Below are 27,454 nucleotides of genomic sequence, written 5' to 3'. Positions count from 1 at the left end.
GTGGAGTCGAAAGACGGGCCAAAAAACAGACCCAGGCCCAGACCTGCACATTTCCACCACCATATCTCACTGTCGGGAGGAGCTTCTTTTCTTGATATGCAGTGTTAGCATTTCTTCAAACATGGCGCCAGAGAATGGACTTCCAGAGAAAGACCTCAGAAAGCCATGTCTAGTCATTTTTCCCCTGATTGTAGATGCACGTACATTTATCCCAGATGCTGCCAGAGAGGGTTTCAATGGAGAGTGTGGATTTATTATTTTTCTGGTGCTTCTTGGTGAAATTTTTGATGGCTGGATGGCTGCACGCCCTCCATTTGTAAATGATTTATCTTATAGTGGACGGTTGGAGCCGGAATCTTTTGTCTCCTTGCAGCTTCCCCCCCGACTGATGGGCTGTCACCACCTTCCTCACAGGGTGTCCTCGGATGTCTCCTGTCCTCTCGGCGTTGTTGATCTGTGTGCTTTACCCTTTACAATAGAGGTTTGGTTTGGTGTCCTCTCTCTTTTAATCAGTGCGGCTCAAAACCATTCCCAATAAGATGCCTAATCTGATTGGTCGACTTCAGCGATTACTTGAGCACCCACATGTGTGTTCCACTTTTTACCTACTTTACATTACCAAATGTAGCTGTGGTTCACTTGCTTTTGCACGTACTCTTGTACAGTTCCCTTAAAACAACTACATGGAATTGACATAAAAGCGATGTTAAAACAGCAGAATAATCTAAACTACTTGAGGGATTTCACAAACTTTCAAGCAGCTATGAGCAACTATTTACGGAGCCCCAGACAAAAACTCTGATTTTGGCCATGAAATACTAATTTGTTCCCTCAAAATAGGTCTAATGTGCGCATACAATGAATAATATGAATAACATTCACATAAATTACCTGGAGAGCTGAACAAGTAAAGCGAGCGAGTAGGGCTGAAGCTTCGGGGATGGACAGAGAGAGTGTGATTGGGTTTTATTTTAGGTTGGGAATGAGTGTCGTGCCAAGGTTAGTTATCCCGGGAGGCAGAGGGTGGGGTTACGTTGCTACCTGTAAAGTAACCTGGCTCTTAATATTCTGTTTAAATGCCTCTCGCCAATTATCATCTCTTGCAATTCCGCGTTTGACCTATCACAGTTTTTTGTCTGGGGCTCCGTAACTGTGAGCGTAATGAATCAAAAGAATCATTCTGCCAATGAATCCATTCGTCCATTCGTCAGCGTATTCCGTGCAAGTCAAACTTAAAACATAAAGTTCTGTAAAAGTCATTGACGGACGATGGATCGCGAGAAAGCTAACAGATCACAAGGATGTGTGCACTCCATCTACTCTCTTGGCAGCAGAGTCCTGGATAAAGCTGGTTGAGCTGGTTTAAATAAACAGCTACAAACAGAGGTACTGTAGGTGTCTTGCTCATCAAGGTGTGGATAAATCAATTCAATTCAGAAATGTTGATCAAATGATCGGCTGCTCTTTCCGGCTACGCCCTGCACACAGCAACAATGCCACACCAGAGTTTTCCATAGGGCGAGTCTCTGTCTTTCGTTAGAGGAGGACATTCTTCTCTCAGTTTATCTATGCTTTTTTCCAGGCGTCCATCATTTAAATCCTAATGCAAGACAAGTATTAGCTTAAAATGACTCTATTAGATAAAGAGTATGTAATTTGTGGATTTGGAAGCAGATGACGGTCTTTGCATCAGCACTAATGTCTGGATGGATGACACATGGACGTGTTAAAATCACAACAACAAAATTCACCCGAGAGCATCCTTACAAACTCAGACATTCACATAAATTCACTTGATAAAGTGATAGAGAGACAGAGAGAGAGAGCTCCAAATGGAAGTCGTTGGGCAGCTGCCAGCATATCCTCTCTCCATGTATCGCGTTAAGCTCAGCTGTATTAATAATTAATCACAACAATTAACGCGTTAAACTTGACAGCCCTAATAAATACAGACTATTTACCATTCAACATTTAAATCCTGTCCTTTGTTTCAATGTCCCGGTGTCAACCCCTTGATTGCACACATGGACATGTGCAAACAGTCATAATCTGGTGGGAATTAAACATTCCAGATATGTGATTTGGGGAGAAAAAGAGGCTGAGATAATCATTTTCTGGCGGCGTCCCCTCACTCACTCATTAACAGAAAAAGGTCTCAGTCTTTGTGACTCGTTTTGCACCGTGACTGACGTTGATTAACTGGATTAAAGTTCCAAAAAACATTCCTCCCAGGTTTTCACTCTGTCACCTTGACAGAGCAGAGAAGAGTGGACTTGTTGTGAAGAGCTAAATCATGTTCGTTCAGCATTAAACCATGTCTGACCCTGAGGAAATGAATTGGGCTTGTGATGTGACTGGGAACCAAACCCCCAAAACATAAACTGTACTTCAATACATACTTTTCAATACTTTAACATCTTTAGCTCACAGGTTATTATAGACTATGCAATGTTTTACATATTAACCAACCACAATAGTATTAAAATGCTGCCTATATTGAACGAAGACGTTTGAAGGCACTTTGTCTGATGAAGATACAGCGTTTTGGCCCAAATATTCATGTTTTCACTCTGTGAGTGCTCATTTTTCTCAATATTTTTTTCATCCCCTTCAGAAAATTCATTAAAAATAACAAGACAGGGCCTTCTGTCACACTGATGAAGCTTCTCCTGCAGGCAGCACCAAAACAAGTGCCACCAATCACAGCTCATTTCACAGGAATTCCTCAAAGAGTCCTTTCACCTGGTTGAGAAGGTGTGTGTGTGAATTAGCTGTAAATTAAACAACAGTTGCTGGGAGTGAAACAGCACCTGTTCCGTCCCTTCATTAAAAAGAATTGCAATATTTACAACAAACTGTTTCAAATAAATGTTTGAATAAGTTCTGCACTAGTTTAGACCCAGAGTTGAATCAGCTCAACAGCTCAAGCTCAACTTAAATTCAACACACATTTAAACTCCGGAGGGTCTATTTTATTCCTCTGCAGCTGCTGAATAATTGACCTCTGTCCTAGTCCAAGTTTGTGGGACTGTTGACATAATAGCTTCCTGTCCACGTGTCTATTAGATGTCTTAAAAAAAAAAAGTATTACATAAAAGTAATTGTTACTTTGTTGTTGTTATGTGTGGAACTGGAAGCAAAATGTCCCAATTTGGTAATCTATCCAAACATGCTGACCATGACGTTGAGATAGAAACATAAATGCATTATATTAAATTTTGGTAACATATTATTGCACTGAGTTGTTGGCTTTCACGATTTTTTTCACTGTCTCGTCCGTGACTTTACCTCGAGTCTCGCTGTGGGTCAGGTGGATGAGCAACATAATGACAGTTAGGTCCATTCTGATGATCAGAAGTTCGCCCGCTCTCATGTCGCTCCCGTGTTTTCAGCCTCCAACAGATCCAGGATGATGAGAGTTTCCGTTCTTTAACAAAAAACACAACCAGACAAAACAGTCGACAAAACAGTCCACAGGCAGCGGCTGCACGAGCTGAAGCAGCAGCGGCTTTGTTCACCGAGCCGGTGAGTCAAGACCGAGCCGCACTCTCTCTCTCTTTCTCTCTCTCTCTCTCTCTCTCACACGCGCGCGCGCGCACAAACACACCAGTCCACCAATCACACACACTGAGCGTCCTCCCCTCCGTTCTTTACTTTCATCCACGCTTTGGTCTTTTCGCACATGATTTCTGCGGCATGTCTGCAGAGAGGCTCGGTCCTTTTGCGCCAGACAGAGTGTGACAGAAGAAGCGCGCACACACAGGGAGCGCGAACATCAATAATGTCTGTTTGTATGAGAGTGAGAGTCCAGCTCAAAGGTAGGTTTAAAGAAGTGAAGTTGGCGTATTAATATCTACAACCACACTTCAAAAAACCCTGATCTGCTCCTTTAACATGAATAGAAACAACACCATAACATGTAAAAAACATGTTTGTTTTACAGAGGATTCAATGGTACAGTGCATTAGATCTCAAGGCCAAAACTTTGTAAGAGAGTCATTAAAGGTGACATCGAATGCTTGTATCACACGTATATGTTAGTATGCTACTTACATATATTAACTTGTTTTCATGATTAAAAACCTACTAGTCGCTGCAAAATTAAGCTCCAGCGTTAATTGGAGCTTCCGGTCTATGTCGTCTTTAATGTCTCCATCTTCAGTCGCATGTGGAAAAAAATAGACCAAGATTAAAACATTTTATTGAATTGGAACAAAAAAAAAAGTCTTTTCATTTCTGGGTCTCAAACCATGTCGTCCATCGCTCTTCAAAGGTTCTTCTCCCTCAGGATGAGATGTTTGGCAGTGGCCAAATCTAATAAAGGATTGTTGAAAGAAGGAAATTATTATTATTCTATTTTTTAATCAATTATGTTTAATGTAATGAAAAGATTGACCTCATTTAGATAAAGGGGAAACGATAATTAGAATGGCTTATGGTTTAAAATCACATGCTGTTACTTTGTTTTTGTAGAGCGATAATAATGTACGAACCAGCACGGATAACAAAGAAGACACTAATAAAAGCAAGGAATTCAGTCTTGATTAGAACTGAGGTTACATCTGTGAAGATCTGTGGTGTGTGCGCGCTTCAACATCAACAATGTCTTCCTCTTTCATGGCAAGAACTTGACATTCACAGAAAGGAAGAAAACAAAAAAGTCTAAAGACCCGGAGTAACTTTATCACACAGTTTCCAACGCTTTATCCATCCTCCGCATGTGGGTCACAGGAGGCAAGTGTGTAGGTGCAATCACCGTAAAAAGGGCAAAGAAATTGAAAATGTCACAGACTCCCTGTTGGGTTTACACTGTGGGAAGTTATGTAATCAAAGATGAACATGCATAACCTACATACATGTGCAAAGGTCAAAACACCTTTGAGGCCATTTTAGTTCCTCATAATATTGATTTGTTTAGCTTAAAACAATAAAATGGTTCTGTTAGGACGCAGCAAGTGGGATCCAGTCTTAATAATGAATGTGAACATTGTGTCTAAATCATGTTTCCTGACACAATGTTTATCAAAGTCCGCTCTCCCTGTTTCACTAAACCACTCAATAAATACAGTACATGAAATAAGAGAGTGTGTAATAATTGACAGTTAGTCGATAATGTTGGGTTTGCTCCCACATCTTGGTGGTTTGATGTCGCCGTCCAATTGTGGGATGGATTTCCCGCCTGCACTCCCGCCTCCACCACTTCAATTATGAGAGTAAATGGGAGATGTTAAAAACACATTACACTTAATAAAGAGTCATATTTATTCAGACGTTCCCATTAATTCAACATCATCCTGTGGGTGTGTGTGTTCATAGTGTGTGTTCGCAGCCGAAATGCTCTGTGTTCTTCTATACTAAGGGTTAAATACAAAACAGAACCATATCATAAATCGGGTTCTTATTCTCAGAAACGCAGATGGATTTAAACACAGGTCACATTACAGTGGAGACAAAGCAAAGTTCACACCGATGCATCACACAGTGCACGTCCACATTCATCACCGAGCTGTGAAAGCGTTTTTGTAGGGAAAAGAAAGTTTTCCAGATGATTAATTTTAACTTCACTGTGCCCAGCACAATTTAATTTGGAGATAGAATAGAATAGAATAGAATGCCTTTATTGTCATTATACAAGTTGTTCAACGAGATTTACTTGACTTCACCTTGAAAGTGCATACAGCTAACAACGAAGAACAATAACAACAACAACAACAACAACCAGTGTATGGGTCAAGGACATTAAAAAGAAAAAGTGACCCTAGTTAACGTGAGGTGGGTTTTCAGTTGCAGCGTACTACATTAAAAGGATATACAGCCATCAAATTCTTATTGCACAATATGAAATAGCAGATCTGTAGCAGGGTTTAAATATAAAAAGTGCATTTCTATGAGACGTGACCCATAGCAGGGTATAAAAAATAATAAATAAGACTATTTCCACAGTATGAAGTGTATTTTTTTTTTTTTTAACAGTATATGAAATATAGAAATGTAAATATCACAGTGTGAGATATGATTTTAGCAGCATATAGAATATAAATATCACAGAGTGAAATGTAATTTTGCAGTATATAAAAATAGAAATATAAACATTTACACAGTATGAAAGTGATTTTAGCAGGGTACCATTTAAAAATACAGATATTGCACAGTTGGAATGTAATTTAAGCAGGATAAAAATCTGTATATACAATATAAGTAGTGCACAGTATATAAGTATTGCATAGTGTGGAGTAAATTATTAAATAAATAAGCATTTCAGCATGAAATGTAGAGTATTGCACATGCCAGAATGTGTGAGAGTATGTGGTAGAGGTAGGATGGTCAGTGCATGTCCATGTTCAGTGTGGTTATGGCTCTGGGGAAGAAGCTGTCCTTAAGTCTATTTGTCCGAGCTCGGACACACCTGTAGCGTCTGCCAGAGGGCAGCATGTTGAACAGATGAAAGCCGGGGTGGGAACTGTCCTTAACAATGTTCCTCGCTCTGTTCAGGCAGCGAGAGTGGTAAATGTCCTTTAGGGAGGGGAGAGTGCAGCCGATGATCCTCTGTGCTGCGTTGATGACTCTCTGAAGACCCTTCCTGTCTGCTTCAGTGCAGCTGGCGTACCACACTGTGATGCAGTACAGCAGCAGGCTCTCTATGGAAGAGCGGTAGAAGTTCACCAGCAGCTTCTCATCCAGGTTGTTTTTCCTGAGCACTCTCAGGAAGTGCAGGCGTTGTTGGGCCTTCTTGGTGATCTCCGTGATGTTCGGGGTCCAGGAGAGGTCAGCCGAGATGACGGTGCCCAGGAACTTGAAGGTCTGGACCCTCTCTACACAGACACCGTTGATGTAGAGGGGAGCTGGGTCTGCGCGGTGCCTCCTGAAGTCGATGACGATTTCCTTTGTCTTTGTGGCATTCAGTGCCAGGTTGTTCGCTGAACACCACGTTGTCAACTTTAGGATCTCATCCCTGTAAGCAGACTCATCTCCCCCTGAGATTAGTCCAACCACAGTGGTGTCGTCTGCAAACTTGACGATGGTGTTACCAAGGTGGGTTGGGCTACAGTCATGGGTGTAGAGGGAGTACAGTAGTGGGCTCAGCACACACCCCTGTGGAGAGCCGGTGCTGAGTGTGCGGGTGGAGGAGATGTGGTTACCAAGTTTAACAGTCTGTGGACGGTTCGTGAGGAAGTCTTTTATCCATGAACAGGTGTGTGGGTGGAGGCCTAAATCCACAAGTTTACTGACCAGAATGTCCGGGATGATTGTGTTGAAGGCTGAGCTGTAATCGATGAAGAGTAGCCTCACATAGCTCCCCTGGTGTTCCAGGTGGCTCAGCGCAGTGTGGAGAGCTATGGCTATGGCATCCTCCGTGGATCTGTTTGCTCTATAAGCAAACTGATGTGGATCGAGATGAAGTTTGAGCCACAACAACAAACCTTACCACCTGGATATAAACAGAAACATTTGCGGCATTTTAAAGACCATTTCTGCCACGTTCATGATGTGTTAAATCTCACCGACACCTAAAAAGCAGCCTCTTGTGGGTGTGAAGGGATTGGGTACATTTTGTTTTTCGTACACCCATGCACCAATCCCTCCTGACTGGAATAGTTATACGGCACGTGTTAAACTGTATGTTTTTTATCAAGCTGTGGTCGGTAAAAAGTCAACGACAGAGAACGGGAGCTCGGAACACACGAGAGAGACAGAGAGAGAGCACGCGAGGGCTGAAAGCTGCAGCTGGAGTAGTTTGTTTAAATGAAAATGAAATGGAGCTAATAAGAGAGACACAGAAGTGATGAGCAGATGGGCAGAGAGTGGATACTGCAGGACAGGAGGGAGAATAAATGTATAACGACATATTCTAAATGTGTGGTGAGAAACAAAACATCCTCTGTGGACTCAGTTAAATTACAATCTCATTGGAGGAGGTGCAGCATAAGCTTTTATACTAACTTCTTCAGAAAGGCCAGATTTGAGAAAAGTGAATGTCCCGGTGGGCTGGAGATTTGCACTTTCTATTGGCACTTTTCCACTACACAGTCTCTGCACGCCTTGCCTCGGCACCGCTTGATTCTGCACGGTTTGATATGGTTTTCCATTACTATATAGTCCTAAACGTGGGCGGAGTCATCAGAGCACAGCTGCGTAAACGTTTCAGGATTTTTAATCCATCAGTGTGTCATGAACCCGCACTTCCCTGCATTTTTCTCAATCAAGTCGGACAAGTCTAACAACACAGATGACGTCGCGTCACATTCACCCATTCACTTTCACGTACTCTTCATCGTCATCACATCATTTTTTACATATTTACATATTAAATTCACGTACAATTCCAAGTGCATGAAGACACAACAGGGACAGAGATATTAAAGATTAAGATTGAAATAAATAAACAATAAAAAGCAATGAAATCACGACAGTTTGTGCTATTGGATAAATTCCAACAGTTTCTGAAAGCTGAGAAGTTGCACATTAAAGCAACATGTGGTTATTACGGTTATTTCACTCGCATTGTTGCAGGAAGCCAGAGAATCAGTGCCGTTTTTGCACATTGAGACAAAGGATCAAAAACATTTGATTGTAAATATGATTTATACTGTTCACAATCCTACTTTAACATGCACAATCAACTTTTCTAAGTCAAACTTTTTCTTTTTCTTCATTTTAAATGGTTAAAACAGTATTTTAATATGCAGTAACTGCCAGATATTGGAAGTTATGCTGGAAAAATGGGCAAAAACACTTACAGTTACTTACTGTACAGGACATTTTTTGTCCTTTTTTTGATTAAAATAAGCAGACATTTTGAGAATTATGTGCTAAAGGGTTAAGTATTTAAGTTGAACTTGAACTTGTGCTGCTTGAGTTTTTATTTCCGTGTTACAATATCATGAATCTTATCTAAATATAAGACCATAATACTGCTGCTACTTTAACTTTATCTCAAATAGTGGCTGCCCCCACGGCTCACTATCAAACATTTCATTATATCCAGTTGGAAATAATGTGTCGACCTTCTGCAGCCTGACAGAAAACTGCACGAATGAACGCTGAAGTGTCTGTGAAGCACTGAAAAGAAAGAAAAAGGAGAAACAACACAACTCTTTGGCTGCCACTTTGCAAATTAGCATAGAGTGAAAACAGAGAAGTAACCTTTAGGCAGGGACCGAACCCCTGCCAGCTGCACTGGATAACACTTGGCGGCACGCACACACACACACACACACACCTACACACGTGGACTGGTTCACTACACTCAAAGGTGTATAATCATGTAGTTAAAGATGAGAGGAATAAACATGTTGACTGATGTTTATTCATGAGGAGTTTGTCAGCGGCTGAAAGAGGAAAGCATTTAATTTTGTTTTTGAGGGACATTTGCATTGATCAGCATTTTTTAACTGTGATGAGCGGAAAACTGATCTTTTATTCATCATTCATTATCGGGATTCAGCGGAACGGCCGCCTTTCGTCCTTTGTCTTGTTCTTTTCTCATCGATGGGAAATGAGTCGTCTTCAAATCTGGACAGGTCAAGTTCTTTTGTCCCGATAATGGACATGCAAATGAATTCAATTCATTATCAATTTATGTCATCACCGCTTTGGCAATGGAGCGCTGCACTAGATGAATTCATCGAAAATGTTATTTTAACAATTGAAGGAATGCTGGTTAAAAAGAATTTCATACGTGTCGAAATTTACAACGGAGGTTTAAGGCCAAACTGAAGACATTTTGTTTTAATCTTTCCAGAATAAATCATAATATTAGGAGAATAAAAAGTTGTAATCTTCTGGCACATCAGCAATATTACAACTTTATTCTCATAATAATATTACAACGTTATTCACGTAATAGTACAAGTTTATTCTCGTAATATCACAACTTTATTCTTGCAATAATATCACAACTTTATTCTTGTAATATCATGACTTTATTCTTGTAATATCATGACTTTATTCTAGAAAAGTTCTTTGTTCTCTTCAGTTTGGCCCTCGGGAATAAATAAATTAATGAATGAATACATTAAAAAAAAAACATTGTGATTGGCTGATGCGCTATTTGTGTTAACACACTTCTAAAGAAGTGGTTGTGAGTGAATGTGGGCCCTATCATGTGCTCAGAGATAAAATGAGCAAGTGAAAAATAAATGTGCAGTATCAATATTGGGTGTGACCTCCTTTGGTGTAACCTCCTTCAAATAGTAATAATTCTCCCATGTCCACTTCTTCCAAACATCTTAGAGAATTAAACCCCAGATTTTAAAGGTGGTGTCTCTCTCTCTCACACACACACACACTACTGATTTTATATGTCGGTCAGGAAGTAATTAATATTTTGTCATTTTACCCCAAGGTTTCACTGCCATTTAAGCTGCCAAAAGCTATTTCCACTGGTGGAGATTAGAGTGAAGGGAATGAAATTTCACATTACTTTCTGCTCCTCTGCTTCATTAAAGATGCTGTAAATTGGGTAAAGTGAACCAACAGTTTCTCATCACCTCAATTTTTAACTTTTCTCATAGCAGCAGAGGGACTTTCAAAGTAGCCATATCATAGAGAGAATGAGCAACTTGAGCATCGTTCTGTATGATAATAAAATACCTGATAACTAAACTAACTTCAACTGGGTCAGAATTCATCTGCATCACCCCCATCCTACAACAACTCCACTGACTCTGGTTAATTTCCGAATTACCTCCCACAACCTCGCCCCTCTGAATCTCTCCAACCTCCTCCACCTCTTCCATCCACCTCACCGTGTCCTCTGCCTACCTCAGCACCATGTCTGGAATTCACATCCACAACTCTGACTCTCTTCCCCTCTTCACATCCTCAACAGATGAGTCAAAGCAGGAGAAAGCTCATCGTGACAGAAATAACTACACAAAATGAAGATAACTGACTTGCAATTGACCACTTGTCTACTTGTAGTTGAACTGAAAATTCAGCTCTTCGAGTTCTGACCGTGGTAAACTGTTGCTGAGGGTGTTTGTTGTCACAGCTGGAAGCACTGCTGCTGAACTCTGGAGGTCACTCAGCTCCTCTCAGTTCTTAACGTTCATTTACTCAACCAGAAGACACAGAGTCAGTTTCTGCTGCTGTGAAATGACACAGTTTCACAGGATACAACACATACATAGAACTAATTATTGTGTTCGCTGTGTGCGGTGGAAGACAATTAAAGTTCCCTCAGATGAAGAGATTGCCTTCTTTCTGTGTCATCGTATTGAATTAAGAGACAGTGTGTAGTTTAAGTTAAGTATAGTCTAAGGTGACCTGTTCAAATCGAGCATCAAAATGAGGAAGAAAGATCATTTAAGGTATGTAAAATGTGGCCTGGTGGTCGATGGTCTGGTCTGAGTATTTCTCAAACTGCTGATCTACAAGGATGTTCCTGCACATCCATCATGACAGAAGATGGTTAGAAAAAGAAAAAAACATCCTGTTATTCTGTTATCCAGTTTTATTGGACAAAAATGCCTTTCTGATTCCAGAGATCAGATGAAAATCACCAGACAGATGAATTTTCAAAATAGCAATATCCTCTGCTGCTACTGTGAACTAAAACAGTATTTGTTCTCCTTAAATATTTTAACTACAGTACTACTTTTCTACTCTTAGTTGCACTATTTTCATACATAGTATTTTGTGTGCATCTATATTTTTGGATTCTACTCTTTCTAATACTATTGTGTAGAATGAATGCATGAGTGAAAGTGTGTATGTATGCTTGTCTGCTGAAACGACAGCTCTGCCCCAATTTCACTGTACGATGTGAGAAATCTTTATCTTTATCGTTACAGAGAGCATGAGCACCTTGGTATCAGCTAGGGTTCGGGTTAGGCACACAGAACTATGCAAAAAAACTATGTATCCAAATACCTGATAACTAAAGGTCTACAGTAGCCTTTCCATGCCAAAAAATGGCATTTTTCATCATTTGTATAAACTTCTGCTTCAAAACGCAAGCTTTGTCCAGTATCCGGTCCAGATGCCTCCCTATAAGGGACCTTGAAAGGCTTATCGTAAGTTACGGCTGTTTATATTGACCATCAGGTCTCGTTATAAGAATATGTGAGTAATTAAACTTAAAGTTGGCCAGAGATTAGAATTTTCTCTCACAAAAATGAGCGGACTGGTTTGAAATTATATAAGGAACAGTAACTCAAATAACCATCTGACACATATAACACGATGGATCTTAAAGCAGCTGAAGACCACGCTGGGTCCCATTCCAGTGACAATCAGCTCACCGCTATGGTTCATACATTTATACTTAGATTCTTCATCCACTTGGCTGACCCTTACTGGCTGACCAGGCAAACACAACAACAGCTGCTCCTCTCCCTCCTTCTCTGAGAGGTTTGTAGCGTGAGCTACATGTTGGCCACACAGAAAGTGGTCAAGAGAACAAAAAAATCAGCAAAGTATAAACAAATGTCTTCTGCCCAAACACCTGACGTCATACTACATTTGGCAAACTTAATCCACCAATAAATGTGTGTTTTTAGCCCATTTTAATCAGGCAGGGTTTTTGAAGACCAGTTTTATGGGTTTTCCTGCAACTAAATCTTGACTGCATAAATGAACAAAGGAGACAAACCTGACAAACAGCCAAGGATAACAGCTTTCACACATAATGAGATCAAGAAAAGACCAGAGAAAATAACAGGAGCCTGACAGGTCGACAGTGTGAGTCTGTGACTGATCAGGTGCAATATTGTGGGTTCATTGTCGCGAGTCTCTTATCTCATCTCTGAGTGTGGCAGTGTTCCAATTTAAAGGCTTTCTGTCCAAAACAGATAGAAGTGTTTTATGGTCAGTGTTAAATGATTTTCCCCAGGGAGAGTATTATGGATAAAGAGGGACACGGCGTAAATCCCTCAGAGCGACAATAAAATCTGAACGTTTTTCACAGCAGCTCACCCAGGCCAGTCCAGCCCAGTGGTCTTTTCCCTGGAGCCAACAGACATAAAAACAAACATAACAAACAAAACAACGTATTTTTGTTTGTGTAGAAGTGAAAACATCTTGTTTCAGTGTCTTTGAAGCTAAAATAGAAAGTTTTTACAATGTGAAAATTGTGGTTCTTGAATAGCTGTTCCATCAGGTTGTTAGTCACCTTTTAATCGGTCTCCAAGGTGAGAGGAAAGAGAAATATTATGCTGCTGATGCAGCAAGAAAGAGTCACCTACACTGAGTGATTGACCTCGCCCAAAAAAGAATTCTTTGGATTCTTTAGTTTGTTGTTAATCTTGATACATACATTTAAATCAGTGCAAAGATGAACATAAAAGGTGATTTTACACAAAAAGTCTATTTACAGGTTGAGTTACATGTAACATTCTTTATTTTGTTATATATCGGAACTGATTATAAGTGTTTGTTGTGACAGTTGGACAATGAGCACTTTATAAATCTCAAAATAAGGACAAAGGCTCCTCACTTTCTGGTTTTTCCTGCTCTATCACATGTTTTAGACTCTTCCTTAACTTCCTTCCTCTGTCTTCCTTAACTGGAACACAACTGTTTTTCCTTCTCTGCTATTATTGTAGTATTTACATCTTCTTCTTTATTCTGTGTACTTGTGTATATTTGTTTTATTCCATCAACCTGCATAGGGACTACATGTACATGAGTTTTAATTGCTATAATCTTATACATTGATTGTTCATGTTCATTTAAAAAATTTACTAATTTGTTCCTAAAGTGGCAAAAAAAATTGCACCTTCCCAAAAACTGCAGTAAAAATATTATACATTAACATTTTTTTTGAATTATTATGATGATTGGCAGCAACATTGATTTTGATGACCGTTCTAAAGTTGACCAAAAATGAATATCCTCTGGCTAATTTCAGCTGTATTCATTCAACACAGCCAAAATGGCTTAAGTTAAATAATAAAACAATAAAAAACAGAATGGCAGAAAATGTGCTTAGGAACTGTTAAGGGTTAATGTGCAATGTCCCGACTCAAACAAGCAAACTAAACAAGTATTTTATCTGTTTGGTTGCGAGACAAACATCTTTGTGCTTATTAAGCAGCGATTCCTTTCCCCACAATCATTTCTGGTCATAAAAAGCACATAATAGCGGCATTTTAACTGAACTAAATCACGCTTCCGGACATATTTGTGTTCCTATATTATCAAAAGGCTTAAATCCCACCTAAACCAACTCAATATTTCATCAGCACTATCATTGCATTGGCAGAGCCCTGCCGGAACAGCGCTGGAGCTCTGCCAAACCCTGATGAAGATGAAATTACTTTTTGCTGTGACTTCTGGGCCAATCTCTTCCTCTGTGATAGGCTAAATGCAAGGCCGGGCTGTGAAAACCCTGCACACAGATTAGATGTGACTGGGCATCTGAGAGCGAGTAAGAATCAGGGCCCCCCCGAAATAATGTGGGGCTAAATTAGACTCTGGCCTGAGCCAGGCTGGATACAGTACAGGCAACCAAATTAAGTTCGACATTTGAGAGATCGCTTGCTATATTGTAGCACAGTCTCTGGATGAGGAGGGGGTGAAAACAAGAAAGTGGGATATGTTACCTGACATTCACCTGTTCACCTGTGACGTTAACGAACACTGACAACGTGTCGCAGCTTACAAAGTAATAATGTGTTGGTTTTTTTTTAGAATTTTGGACAGAGTTTATACAATGGTGCACATTCTGTGGTAAACATGGATCTTTTATCCATTAATAAGCGCTTATTTTATCACCCCATTCATCACCTTTAAGTGGCTCCTTGTCAAACTTATTAAAAGTCTTTATTAGATTACCACACTGGATTGTAAATACAAACAAATGTCTGTTACAATTAAACTATTGTTAAATGAGTTCACACAATGATATATATATATAAAAAACTAATACTGAATGTCCTAAAAGCCTTAATAATAAATAAATTATATGATTCTGCAAATATTCCACTATCACACTGGCTAATTTTGTTATTTATGCACAAGAGGAAGGAGAAAATGTGCCACCTACATAAAAGAAGCAGAAATATAAAACTAATCTGCACAGTTCAAGTCCTTTAAGGATGAGTTTCAACCACATGATGTGGTAAACAGCTACGTCTATACACACTGAAACAAGTCTGCAGACTTCATTTTTCTATGCCCCAAAAAGACTTGCACCATCCGAGTCATTCACCGTGCCTTGTGTCATTAAACAATAGGATCATTTGTATTCACTAAACTGCCGTCAGCTTATTTCTCTGCCATCTGCCTGTGCTTTGTGTTGTCATCCAAACCTGTCGGGGTTTACACACACACACACAAACACACACACAGTGACACAGACTGGGATCTCCAGGATGAATCACTAGCTTTAATCAAACAGCAAACGCTAAATAAATAATAAACAAACGACAGAAGGAGAGGAAACACACACACAAACACAGAGGAGCTGAAGCTTCGAGACTCAAACAGTGTGAGATTCAAACATTAGAGAGAGAACATTAATACTGTTTTCAGATTCTCACTCTCGCGAGTTATATTTGGCTATGCATAAGTTTGGTTTTATTTGTGGGAGAGACATTTATTTTTATAATAAATAAAAACGGTATATACATAAATATATATATATATATATATATAATGATATATTGTATATCTCTGTTTACTGCAGTGACTAAAGCCTCCTCTTAAATCTAGATTTTCGAGCCATGCTCAAATGGTAACTGTCTCTTCATCATCTATTTCCTCTTATTGAGAAAGATAATTTACAAAATTGACATCATGTTCTGATGAAGTCCATTTTTATATACAGTCTATAATCGTGCCTGTAAAGCTGTGACTGCATGATGTGGGAATAAATCTCTCTCTGTCTAAAAGCCTTTTTAAGAATCCAGTGTGAGCTTTAATGAGATCCCGTTCTCTGTAACGCAGGAACTAATCCTCCACTCAACTGAAGAAAAAAAAAAAAGAGTATTCTGACTATTGTGTGGCAGCAATAGCAAAAAAATAACTAGAGGAGCGAGCGAGTGAGTGTATGGCAGGAGATCACAAGCAAAATGTGGGACATGCTGCACCCGCTGTTGTGATAATGATCCTCTATAGTAGGATACATGAGAGTGCAGCTTTTTGACAAAGAACAATATACACATGCAAGCCTCATTGAGGAACACAGTGAAGCTCACTGCACCTGGAAAAAGTAGGTTCTATAGAAGTTATAAGGGAAGAAAGATGGTCAGAGCAATATGCCTTTACTACCACACATACTGTGTGCCACAAAGCGCTTAATCTCAACGAGATTTATGAATAAAATTAGAATTATTTTCATGTATATATTACATTTGCATGTGGATGTTGTCCACTTTTGTGGTGAGCTGCTGACTGCAGCATTCTCTACATAGCTTCATGCTTAAAAATGTTCCTCCTGCTTTTTAAAACAAGCCCACCTTAATTTGATCCACATTTCCCCTCATTACTATTTGACCTTAAACCATATCTTTGAATGAAGCCACATTTTCAGGCATAAAATGCATGCATGACATAAAAAAAAAGACATATTTTCACACCTTGATAGTTATAATAAATCTAATTGTCTGGGAAAAAAAGTGTTTTACCGCTTATAATAGTGGACACCTGTTCCAAAGGGATTGTGCAATTGAAACAGCAATGTGTGAAATGTCTGTGGGTTTGTTTTTAGAGTGTAGATTCCTAGATTAGCAAATTTCTTAATATATACATATCATATCCTTGTCCACCATTGTTTAAGCAATGATTTTATAACCTGTCAGAGGTGTAAATAAGGGAGGACCCAAACGCAGTTGCAAAAAAATGAACAAAAAGAGTCTTAAATAAATTAACAAAAGACGAAACGACACAGACACCGCGGAGCACATTGACTTAAATACACGAGGGAGGCAAGGACAATCGTACACAGGCGAAACTAACGAGACACAGGTGAAACACATCATAGACAATCAACAGGGAAGACGGGACAGGAAGCAAAACTCCAACAGGTACACGAGGAAAAACCTCCAAATAAAACCGTAAAACCAGACACAAAGAACCAAAAACCCAGCAACAAAAAGTCCAAAGACGACGGTCGTGACAATAACCATATACAGTAGAACTTAACTGAAACATATCAGTTATTCATCAGTTATGATATTTTTCTTCCAATGGAAATTTCCCAAATTAGCAGTTTGCTTCCCGTCATGGCTGCACTGTTAGATCTAATACCATTCTCCACAGTAACCGAGAAAAAGAAGAGGAGCTAATAAGTTTGCATAATTACTTGCATATGAGTACTTCCCCTGAGAGAATAATCGGTGCATAATGTGCCATTTTTAACTGAATTAGGGGTCTTATGATAGAACGAGTAGCTGAGGGCAGGCTGTAGTTGTTTCTCTTTTGTTGCGCAGATCGATTACAGTTTCAAAAGGAAAGCTTTAAAACTCAACATGTGTTTTTGTGCTGGAGAAAACATTCCTGATACACACACACACACAGATGGAAAGATTGAATGATAAATGGTAAAGGCACAGGACAAAGAGACAGAAGTTCACCCAAAGAAATGAGGCTGAGACCTAACGTAACACCATCGCTTTGCAGTTCGACTTAAATACTTTCTCCACATCCATGCGCTCATTTTTGTATTCATTATGGAATAAACCGGCAGCGCAGCCTTGAGCCATGTCCCCACAAATCACAGCGAGGCTCTGTTTTTGCAATTCTGCAGCAGTGGGGTGTCGGCAATAAGTTTTAGGCAGTTAGAATTAGATATCTAAACCTTATTTTTCCTGTAGGGAAACTTCAAAGTCTATATTGGCATGACAATGCAAGCACAAGGCCCATTAACCGTCCAATATAGAGTCTAAAATTACCCTTAAAAGATGAGGAATAACAATATTATTCACTGGAACATGGCACAAACCATAGTACTCATACCAAAAACCTAATAAAATCAAATCTAACATTACCAGTTAAGTATTTATATTGGAGGATTGGAGGATTTAATCAGTTGTGGTATGACTGTTTTGTTCTATTCCTTGAAAAGTCTGGGTAAGAGGGATGGGCAGTGGCACGTGAATGAAGGTATGTATAGTTTGAAATATACAGAATATTGCAACATGAAAAAAAATCTCAGATTTTCATTAGATAACCTAAAAATTTCTATTCTGAAAGACTCAGTCTGAAATGATTGTGGTGATAGAAACTTGGATCATCTGCATAGAAAAGAACAATAATGATAAAAAACACCGTCCTTGGGGGCCAATAGAGCGTCAATTAATTATGAAAGAAAACTGTGAAAAATATTGTATAAAACATTGTTAACATTGTTAACAATCTTGCTTTTTTTCCTGCTCCTTTCTCATTTTTTAAACTGCAGTCATCTGCTAATGGTGCTGGGTGCTGTTGTGATAAGCCATTAAGCAGATAAGACATAAAGAACAGAACATTAGGCTCTTGTGTAAAGCAGTTGTGTTGTGTTGAGGAGCCACTGGAAATACTTCTCTAATTAGTAGGTGCAACATAGACAAAAGGAGACAGACATTTATTCTTTTCAACATGAACAGAAGAAAAAGGGTTGCTCGGGTTCCAGTGTGCAGCGACATGCCTGAACATGCAGAGTGAGCAGATTAAATTTCACTCTCTTTTTTCATCACCCCCTTCACCTCTACTTTACAATGAGACATTTAGAAACCATTGTTTTTCAAGTTCTTTGAGATAAAGTATTCTACGATTTGGCAGCTGTGGCTCTGAAAACCATTCCCTAATCAAAAAGTTGACAGTACAATCCCCAGCTCTTCCAAAGTGTCCTCCAAACACCGAACCCCACATTTCCTCTGACAGCTTTGTTTAAATGATGCGAGACAGAAAAAGTGTTGCACACTATAAATAAAATACTGGATTTCCCATGACATCGCTGTTTCTGAAAAATAATTATGTGAAAGGGCTCAGTGACATTTTATGTTAATTCTGATTTCACCCCATTACCTGACACCTATTCATCAAATGAGTCATTAGGACCTCAACAAAACAATTATGGACCTGTGAGGAAAACACACACACACAAACACAGACCTGCGAGGACATAATGCATACGGGTTACTGGCAAGACAAACGGCATACGGCTTCAGTCGCTGCTGAGGCTAAAACGCCTAGTACAGGCTTTGGTCATCTCCTGCAACGCCCTGCTAACAGGCCTCTCGACCTGTGCTGCGAAACCACTACACTCTTCCAGGAATTCTTCGAGATGTTGTGGGGCTCTCCTGGTTGACACGCCTTTGCAACGTGGCATTGACATGGGGGGGACGCAGTACCTCTGGAGTGGCAGACTGGGGTTGTGAGGGTGTGTTCAAGAGGAGCAATTTGGTTTTTGTCCTGTCCTGAGTGTAGAACACTAGACCAACTCTATACCACTGCAACCCTACTGGAAGGGGCATGGGAGTTAGCGCCAACCAGTCTACATGTGGCTGTAATACAGAAAACTCTGTGATAACAAACTACTTCAGTTCATCCTCTGCTTACAGAGGTCAGACAGTGATCCAGGCTCCTTTCTTCTTGACAACTGAATGTCACTGGAGTTTTCTGTGGTCTCAGCATTCAGTTCACATCCAGAGGAAGTGACAGGAGAGTCGACAGGTACTCAGTCATATTACAGTGCTGGTGGCAGTGCGTTCACTTGTTGTAAATGAACCAAGAGCAGCTGATCTGTTGACTTTAAGGATATACAGTCAGTACAGTGAGTGCACAACAGGATCATCTCTTCCTATTAAATAGACTGAACTGATGACAGGTCATTAGTTTCATTACATAAAAAAACAAGGGCCCATACTTTGATTGGTGTGTGTCGTTCAGTGCGTTACTTCTACGATGAATTGCGCCTTTGTTATTCCCGACATGCCCTGCATTACACACAGACCATGGAGGCTTAAGAGGTAGAAAATGAATGAATGAATAGATCAATGAATGAATGAATGAGAAAACAGTAACTCTGAATAACAGGACAGTTATATTGTTCCTCTACCACAGTTTCAGCTCAGGAACACTGGGGTTTAAAATGAAGGAATGACGTTAAGAGTGCTGACTCTGTGTTTCGGATAAGCCTACATATCCACTTGGGGACAACGCTGCACAATGGTGTCCCATATGAAGGTGGAAAACATCCTTTTTATGGCTATGGACTTCAGTGAGTTACTGTATATAAACAAAAGGATTACATTTTTCTCTAAAGCTGCATTTCTAACTTGTGGATGTGCTAAGTTTCTTTCCGAAGAACCGATGCAGGTAGCCATGGTGCAGGACAAGGCTGCAAAACTGAATCTCACATGATGACACAGATTAGTTCTTGGTTAATTCAACTATTTATTGAGTAAGTATGTAAATATGCCAGATTATAGCCATTACCTTACTTGCTTTAGCTATTCACTGTTTACTGGCAAGACTGGCACCAGGAAGTATTGCAACTTGGCTAATCCAGGTGTAACTTCCAATATGAGAAGAACAAAACACATTTCCATTAAAAATCATGACAGAAATAATAGTCTGCTGAGACATTAAACTTTAAAAAAATAACCCTCCATGAGCCAAAATGGTTTTAAAATGCCGGCTCTTTGACTGATGCCAGGAATATAGGCAGTTTGTTTATTGATGACAAAATAAATGAATAAGCTGTCGCTGTATCGGGCACGATCATATGAGTGAGATGGATGTGAGCTGTTCACTCGCAGCAGTCAGTCAGTGAGTTCATATCTTCCAGGGGATCTGTGTGTGCTCTGAGAGTGGTAAATTATTCCTCAGGTACATAACAAAGCCTTCAGTGCTGTGAAAACACATTTTTGAAACAAGACACTTTCACACGGGTTCAGAAGTGAAACAAAACGTGTCTCATTGCTCGTCTCTGAGAGCAGTGTTCCTGCGAGTCGTTTGTGTGTGGACTGATAAATTTGCTCCCAGTTCATTGACTCTTCAGCTCCCTCCTGAAACTGTGCAAGATCCTCTTTAGCTGGCATTACCACAGATCGTAAATGTGTGACGACAGTTTTGGGGGAAAATGGTGCATCATTATTCCACTGAGATGTAATTAGGAGGAGAATGATTAAATGTGACAGGGTGGTTCTGTTTGTACCAGTTTACTAAATGTCACAACTTGTGTATCGGAGCTCTGCGAGCGTTAGAGGATGACCGGACAACTTTGTTAATGATTAATTTTGCAAGCCTGGTGCAAAAAAAAAAATAGATTGTATGTAAAGATGAACAAATAACTCCCAATGTGAGGCCTCAAATCTCAAGATTTGACAGACACCATGTCAGTTTTTAAAATTGGAAAATGACAGTATCAAACTTCAATACTATTGACCTTCTTCTTGTTTTTTTGACAACAAAAAAAATAATTAATTCCAAGTGCGATATGTATTCGTAAGTCCACAAAGTCTTGTCTTTCACAATGTGTCCTATTTCTAGTTCTTGTTCTATGAACACCTCTTATTGTATTTTAACCATGTACTGTTTTTATTACTTTCTGTACGTCTCCTTTTAAGATTCTATGCTTTTATGCCAGTGAGCCGAAGTCAAATTTCCACCTTGGTGGACAATAAACTTTTAATCTATTCTATTATATCAAATTTCGGTACCTAAAGAGTTAATCGCACCTGTTGCGACGATACAAGCTGTCAATCACACTGGTGTCCACTCATGTGCTGTGCTTTTCCCTCAATATTTACATCATGTGCTATACAAATGAGCTGGAAACTAGTCCAACATTGATATCAATATTTTATCAATAATTTGTCATGTCATCATATTAAAAAAAAAGGAGAAAATGAGGCAAGACTCTTGGCTCGCTGATGTTGTGAAACATAGCAAGCCTTACATCAAGCAGGAGACAACAGCTACAGACCAAATGTTGAAAGATTTTTGCATTTTCTTGAGTGTTTTTAAGGAGTAAATGTTGACAGCTGAAACACAATAACGTTGATACATGTGAATAAGTAACGTAGTTTTGTTTTCATAAATGTAAGCGCATGTGTTCAGTATCTGGGTTTTGGCCAAATCAACAATGGTAAGAGTTGTACACGACATTCTGCGACATCAACAACCAGAGTGATTAAAAAAAGAAGAAACAGGTTTAGTAAGTGTTTGGTTTCACCCTAAAATAGGGAAGTGCATTCATTAATTCATTCACATTCAAGTGCACATGTTAATTAAATTATCTCATAAAGCCAAAAAGGAACTTCCTGTATCCACCCACTCAGATGGATTTTCCCCATCGGGTCGTGCCCCCGTCTTTTCCACTTTCAACATGGGAATAAGAAACAAAACAGTTTGGAACGACACTAAACACACAACCTCCACGACAGCAAAGGTTCTATCATCACGCTCCACTACAAACCCACACTGATACAAAGGCTGGAGGGAAAAGTGATCATCATTGAAACAAACACAGTGGGGGCAATAAAGACCAGCATCCATCTGTGGCCACTTCTTTTTTTTTTTAATCTGAATGGGAACGTTGTCTCAGCCTGGGAAAGTGGTTTTTCTGGAGACAAAGTGTATATGTACAACAAGGACAATAAAATTAAATTCCCAAGGCACTTATGAATTATTCAGCCATGACACAGGGCTTTGAATGGGCCTAGTCAAGGTTTGTACACTCATTATTGCCCCTGGGTGATAACCATTATAATAATACTACAAGGTTTGTCACTTGTTTTACTTTATTTTGTAGAGTTGGGAATACTCTGGGACACTGTTTTGAGGATAATTCACTCAACATCAGGATGATATTAATGTGTTGCTGCATCCACGAGGGTCAGATCCTGTAAATAGTCAGATGTGAAAATAAAATTATTGGGTATTGCTTTCTTATGTTGTATTTTCTTATTTTTTATTTTATTTCCAATTGACGAGATATTGACTCAATTTGAATTTAGATTCATTTCGGTTCATTTAGAACTATATCCTTACCAGTTTTGCCTGGTTATGGAAGCGATTTTCACTACAATGTACATTAAAAAAATCGACTAAAGTAGTTAAATTACACTACTATTCATTTAATATCACAACACAGCACAACTAATATAAAAAGCTACACAGTTGCAGCATCAACCAAGAACACAAGTATAAGAATTGTCTTATCTTGTCTTGAACAATGAAGATTAGAGAAATAATTACTATTATTGTTCCTCTAAAGTACAGATGAAGAAAATTATTCAAACTTGAACCTGTTTGAGTTCAAAATATACAGCTAAGAAGCACAACAGATCGTTTGAAGTAATTACAAAAAAGGGCAAAATATGGTGTTTGTCTAACACATGACTCTTCATAAGCGAAATCTTTCCTCTTGTAATAAAAAACATAAATTGAATCTGTGTTGCAGGTTTATGACTGAAATATGTATCTGATCTAAAATGTTTTCTTATCACTTATATTTGCAGCTCTAACCCCAAAAAGTGAAAATAGTGATCAATTCAATTCAATTCAATTCAATTTATCAAAATTAGAAATATTTATTTAATCTTAATTTTATCATAACTATCCCAGCCTGGTTAAATTACAGCTGTCAGATCAGTCTTTTAGTACAATGTCATTTAGTGTGTTAAAAATTAATTAATAAATCAAGTACAGACTTTCTTTTTCTATAATTTATCAATTAAACTTACAGCTAAGAAACCTGTTGTTTGTTGGACAATTTCTACACTTTTCCAGTGTCATGTGCTGCTGTTATTACTGTAAACTGAGCAGCAGCAATGAGGAAACAGGCTCTAGGACAAGAGTCCAATCATAAAATTGTCACTCTCAGCTCAAAAAAAATGAAAATGAAGGAACATAAGTTAAGACTTCCAGAAAGAAAAAGAAACGAAACATGGTGACAAAACAAAACGTCGCCTGTATCCATCAGTGCTAGACAAAACCTGCAGCACAGACACTGAGGACCTGCGACGCCGCTTTATTTTTAGTAAGACCTGATGAAGCTGCGGTCAGCGAGGAGGGGTCAAGTTCTTTGTTGTTGTTGTGTGTTGTGATTCTGGATGTCAAAACTTTCAAGACAACACCGCCTACAGGAAACTGAGTCATCATCATGGCCCCCTCCCTTCTTTTTTCTTTAGCAGTGATTCATGCTTCGAGTGTTTGTTTTTTTTCAACAAGGCGATTCAACAACTCGTCACTGTTGCATTCAAAGAGAAAATATTCATCATTCAAATGTCCTGAGTCTTACAAAGCGGCACACATGGATAGATAGATGGATGGATAGATAGATATAGATGGACAGATGTATAGATGGATGGATGATAGACAGATGATATTTTTTTTTTGACTCATCTGAAAGTTTACAATGTATGTTAACATCTAATGACTTGTCAACATCAGTCACATGTTTTTATTTTATTTCATTTACATCAATTCACTAATTCATCTTCTACTGCTTTATCCTCCACAGGCGAGGAGTCATATCATCACAACAATGTTGTTTCTATATCAAATTATCCATCAACAACTGTTTTGTGAGTGATCACAGGTCGCAGCCCTGTGCTTCAATGACTGAGTGTGTTGTTTACAAGTCACTGCAACTGCTTTTAACTGGAAACTGGACAAAGAGAAGCTATTAAGAGCGGCAGTGACGGCCAATATTTTCCCTGGCTTTTATTCATAAAGCAATAATAAAAATAAAATAATCCTCACAAACATCCATTGACAGTTATGGCTCTGCTTGTGAATTTGCTACTGAAAAAGGTAAATATTTAGATTATTCTTTGTCTGAGATAATTGATAATAATGTGTGTGTGTGTTAATCGGATCAGATTGTTGAGAAACTGGGAGGGAAACAGTGGAAGCTGCAGACTTTTGTCACTGGAAGTGTCCCGAGTTTGTCAATGGGATAAAAAAGAACTCATTAAAGATACCAGTATGTGTGTGCGCGCGCGAGGAACATCTGTGAATGGACGTATGATAAGAACAGATATTGAATTTTTCACATGAAAAGAACGGTGTAATGACGAGCCTGGAACTGCACTGCACAATCACTCAAGGTGTGTCCTGATACCTAATTTGAGGGGAGCTGCAAATAAATGTTGAAAATCTGAGAGCGATAGAGAGCAAAGTATTCTGGCAATCCCGACTTGAGGAGTATGAATGTCAATCATGCCAACAGATACCAAGTGATTCATTTCAACTGGCAGTGACGAATGCGTCAGTTATTTATCTCTGCAACGGATTCCGACTCCGCATTTATCACAATAATGTTGTCTGTCTTACTTGATAAAAAAAAAGCTCCGGAGGGAACGATCGCTGTGGACAGTCCTGGATATCCCTGTTGCTATAGTAACTAAAGTCACAATGACACCTAATACGAAGGCACTTTGCTACTTATGGGATTCAGAGTGTAGAGAAATGACAGACACACTGGCTGAGGCGGAGTAAAAGAGAAAGGGCTCTTGTGAGTTCCTGAAGGACGTGGTAATCAATCGACACAGCTCCACACCTCTTGTTTTTACAAGTCACAGACAAAAGCTGTAAATGAAACCACGACTAGACTGAGATGGAACAAAGCAGGACTGCCTCTAATTGTTTCCAGGGTTGTGGGTGACACCCCCCAACTATCACAGCATCCGAGGAGTACTGATTTTGATTATCAGGTGAGATGACCAAAGGATGGAGTTTCTGGAGTTAAGTTGGAAAGCTGAATTAATGACAGGCTCAGATCCGAGGAGAACTAAGACAACGCCAAACACGGAGCAACGAGACGCTAACAGTGAATCTCAGAGTTAAGGTATAACTTTGGTTTGGAGGAGAGGCGTCAGGTCAGGAAGTCTGGCACCTTCCCCTGCTGATACCTAGAGTCGACATTGGGGAGGACTGCATAGTTAAGTGATCGGTCCTTTTTTGGTCTCGGTTCAACAATGAGGAGCACTCTGTAGACAAATTATGGGTGCCAGGGTTACACAGAGGCCTTTGTGATTAGCCAGTTTCAGCTGGTCTATACTGAGTTGTTCGGTTTGTGCTCAGGAATGTAAGTTGCTCATTTTTAAGGAAGTTTTTCTCTTTCAAGCACTACCTACTATCAATGTCTACTCATCCAATTTCGCCTCACCTTCGCTTTGCTGTTCAATACGTGTGGGCTGATCCATATTATTCACCGACATAATGGAGGTTCGCACGAAAAGAGCCCTGCATTCCAAAAGGTTGAGATAGTTTCATCCTAGAAGAAGAGACGTGACGCGAATACATGTGTCACAACCACGTTGCTCTCATTTTACTACCACCTACAAATGAGACATCTGCACACAAAGCAGCATTTTGTCTTTCATTTAATGATATATGGTTTTCAGATAGCACATAGAAAACACACACACACACGTGTTCTCAGGAGGCGTTGAAAAATAGTACTTTAATGCAGCAGTCGCATCCGCACACGTCCACCAATGAACTGACTCGCATACAAAGATCAAATATATATTATATTATATATATAATATATAATATAATATAATATAATATAATATAATATATATAACTTCTATTGCCGACTTTAACTTCAAAAGGTCTCTTTCTTTGCTCATTTCTCAGTATTGTGAACATGTTTTCAACAACTCTGTATTTGACTTCATCTTAAGCCTAGTTTTTAGATTTAGAGGTTGATGCAATTTGTCATCCCACGTTTACTGTGGACGATTTTACTGGCTATACATTTTAAAAACAAGTGAAAAGATGTAAACTCCTATGTTAGCAAACAATCACCTAAATACAGTATGTTATTCAACCAAGACGACAACTTAAGTCAATCAGCCTTTAACTTGATACCCAGCCATTTGATTTGATTCTGATATTAAAAATATTGATTAACATTTGAATTAGTTACATTTGTACACACACACTAATCAGTGAAAGCATTTTACTTCTGCATTTAACACCATCTTTATTATACACAAACCCCTAAGGAGCAACGGGGGGGGGGACCGATCGTAGGATTCAAATCTGCGACCCTCTGGTTACAAGCCCAGTTTCTTCCCACTTAACCAATGGCTGCAAGAAATCAGCATACCCATAGCCGGAGTCGCCAGAGTGAAAACCAGGAATTGGAAGTGCCAAACCATATAGGACTAATATATCAAATAATGCTTCAGGACAAATTTGCCAGGTCTCTCTGGACTTTACAGCCACTTTGGTTCCCACAGTATGTCACACACACACACATACAGCACATGCACAGATCCAGTGTGTCTACAGTTCATCTCTTAGGTTTGTGTCCTGCAGCCAGTATTTGTAGACCGACACAGGATCTACGTTCCAGTGCTTGTGGAAGGATATGGCCTGGCGTAAGGAGATCAACGAGTAGTTGTAGTCATCTGGTCGAGCCTAGAGTAAACAAGTGGGGGTTTTCAGTGCGAGTGTCACGGTGTGTCTGCGGCTTCATGACTCACGTATCATTTACACACAGGATTAACACTGCCGCGGAATACATGGGACTGTTGCCTCGGGGTAGCACATTTCAGCGATC

The 27,454-nt window shown here is 39.3% G+C and overlaps 2 protein-coding genes across 4 annotated transcripts in view; both read right to left on the bottom strand.

Annotated features, from left to right (window-relative positions):
• The window catches only part of LOC122780196 (relaxin receptor 2-like), a 34,756-nt gene extending 31,221 nt beyond the window's left edge, over positions 1-3,535 (bottom strand). For both annotated transcript variants that reach the window (XM_044043048.1, XM_044043049.1), the window contains exon 1: positions 3,289-3,535. In XM_044043048.1, the coding sequence (XP_043898983.1) occupies positions 3,289-3,373 (85 nt within the window). In that variant the 5' untranslated portion in view covers positions 3,374-3,535. The remainder of the gene's footprint in view (positions 1-3,288) is intronic.
• Positions 3,536-4,107: 572 nt separating this feature from the next.
• LOC122779140 (beta-1,3-glucosyltransferase-like) overlaps positions 4,108-27,454 on the bottom strand; it is a 41,127-nt gene continuing 17,780 nt past the window's right edge. The window contains exon 14 of one of the 2 annotated variants that reach the window (XM_044041243.1): positions 4,108-4,314. In XM_044041243.1, the coding sequence (XP_043897178.1) occupies positions 4,285-4,314 (30 nt within the window). In that variant the 3' untranslated portion in view covers positions 4,108-4,284. Of the gene's footprint in view, positions 4,315-26,247; positions 27,313-27,454 lie in introns of those variants that run through there. The other variant, XM_044041242.1, reaches the window with a different exon arrangement.

This window comes from Solea senegalensis, linkage group LG13 (genome assembly GCF_019176455.1).
Source record: "Solea senegalensis isolate Sse05_10M linkage group LG13, IFAPA_SoseM_1, whole genome shotgun sequence".
In the NCBI taxonomy this organism is placed as follows: Eukaryota; Metazoa; Chordata; class Actinopteri; order Pleuronectiformes; family Soleidae; genus Solea; species Solea senegalensis.
Note: the sequence above shows the minus strand (reverse complement) of the source record. Positions and strands in the feature narration are given on the sequence as shown.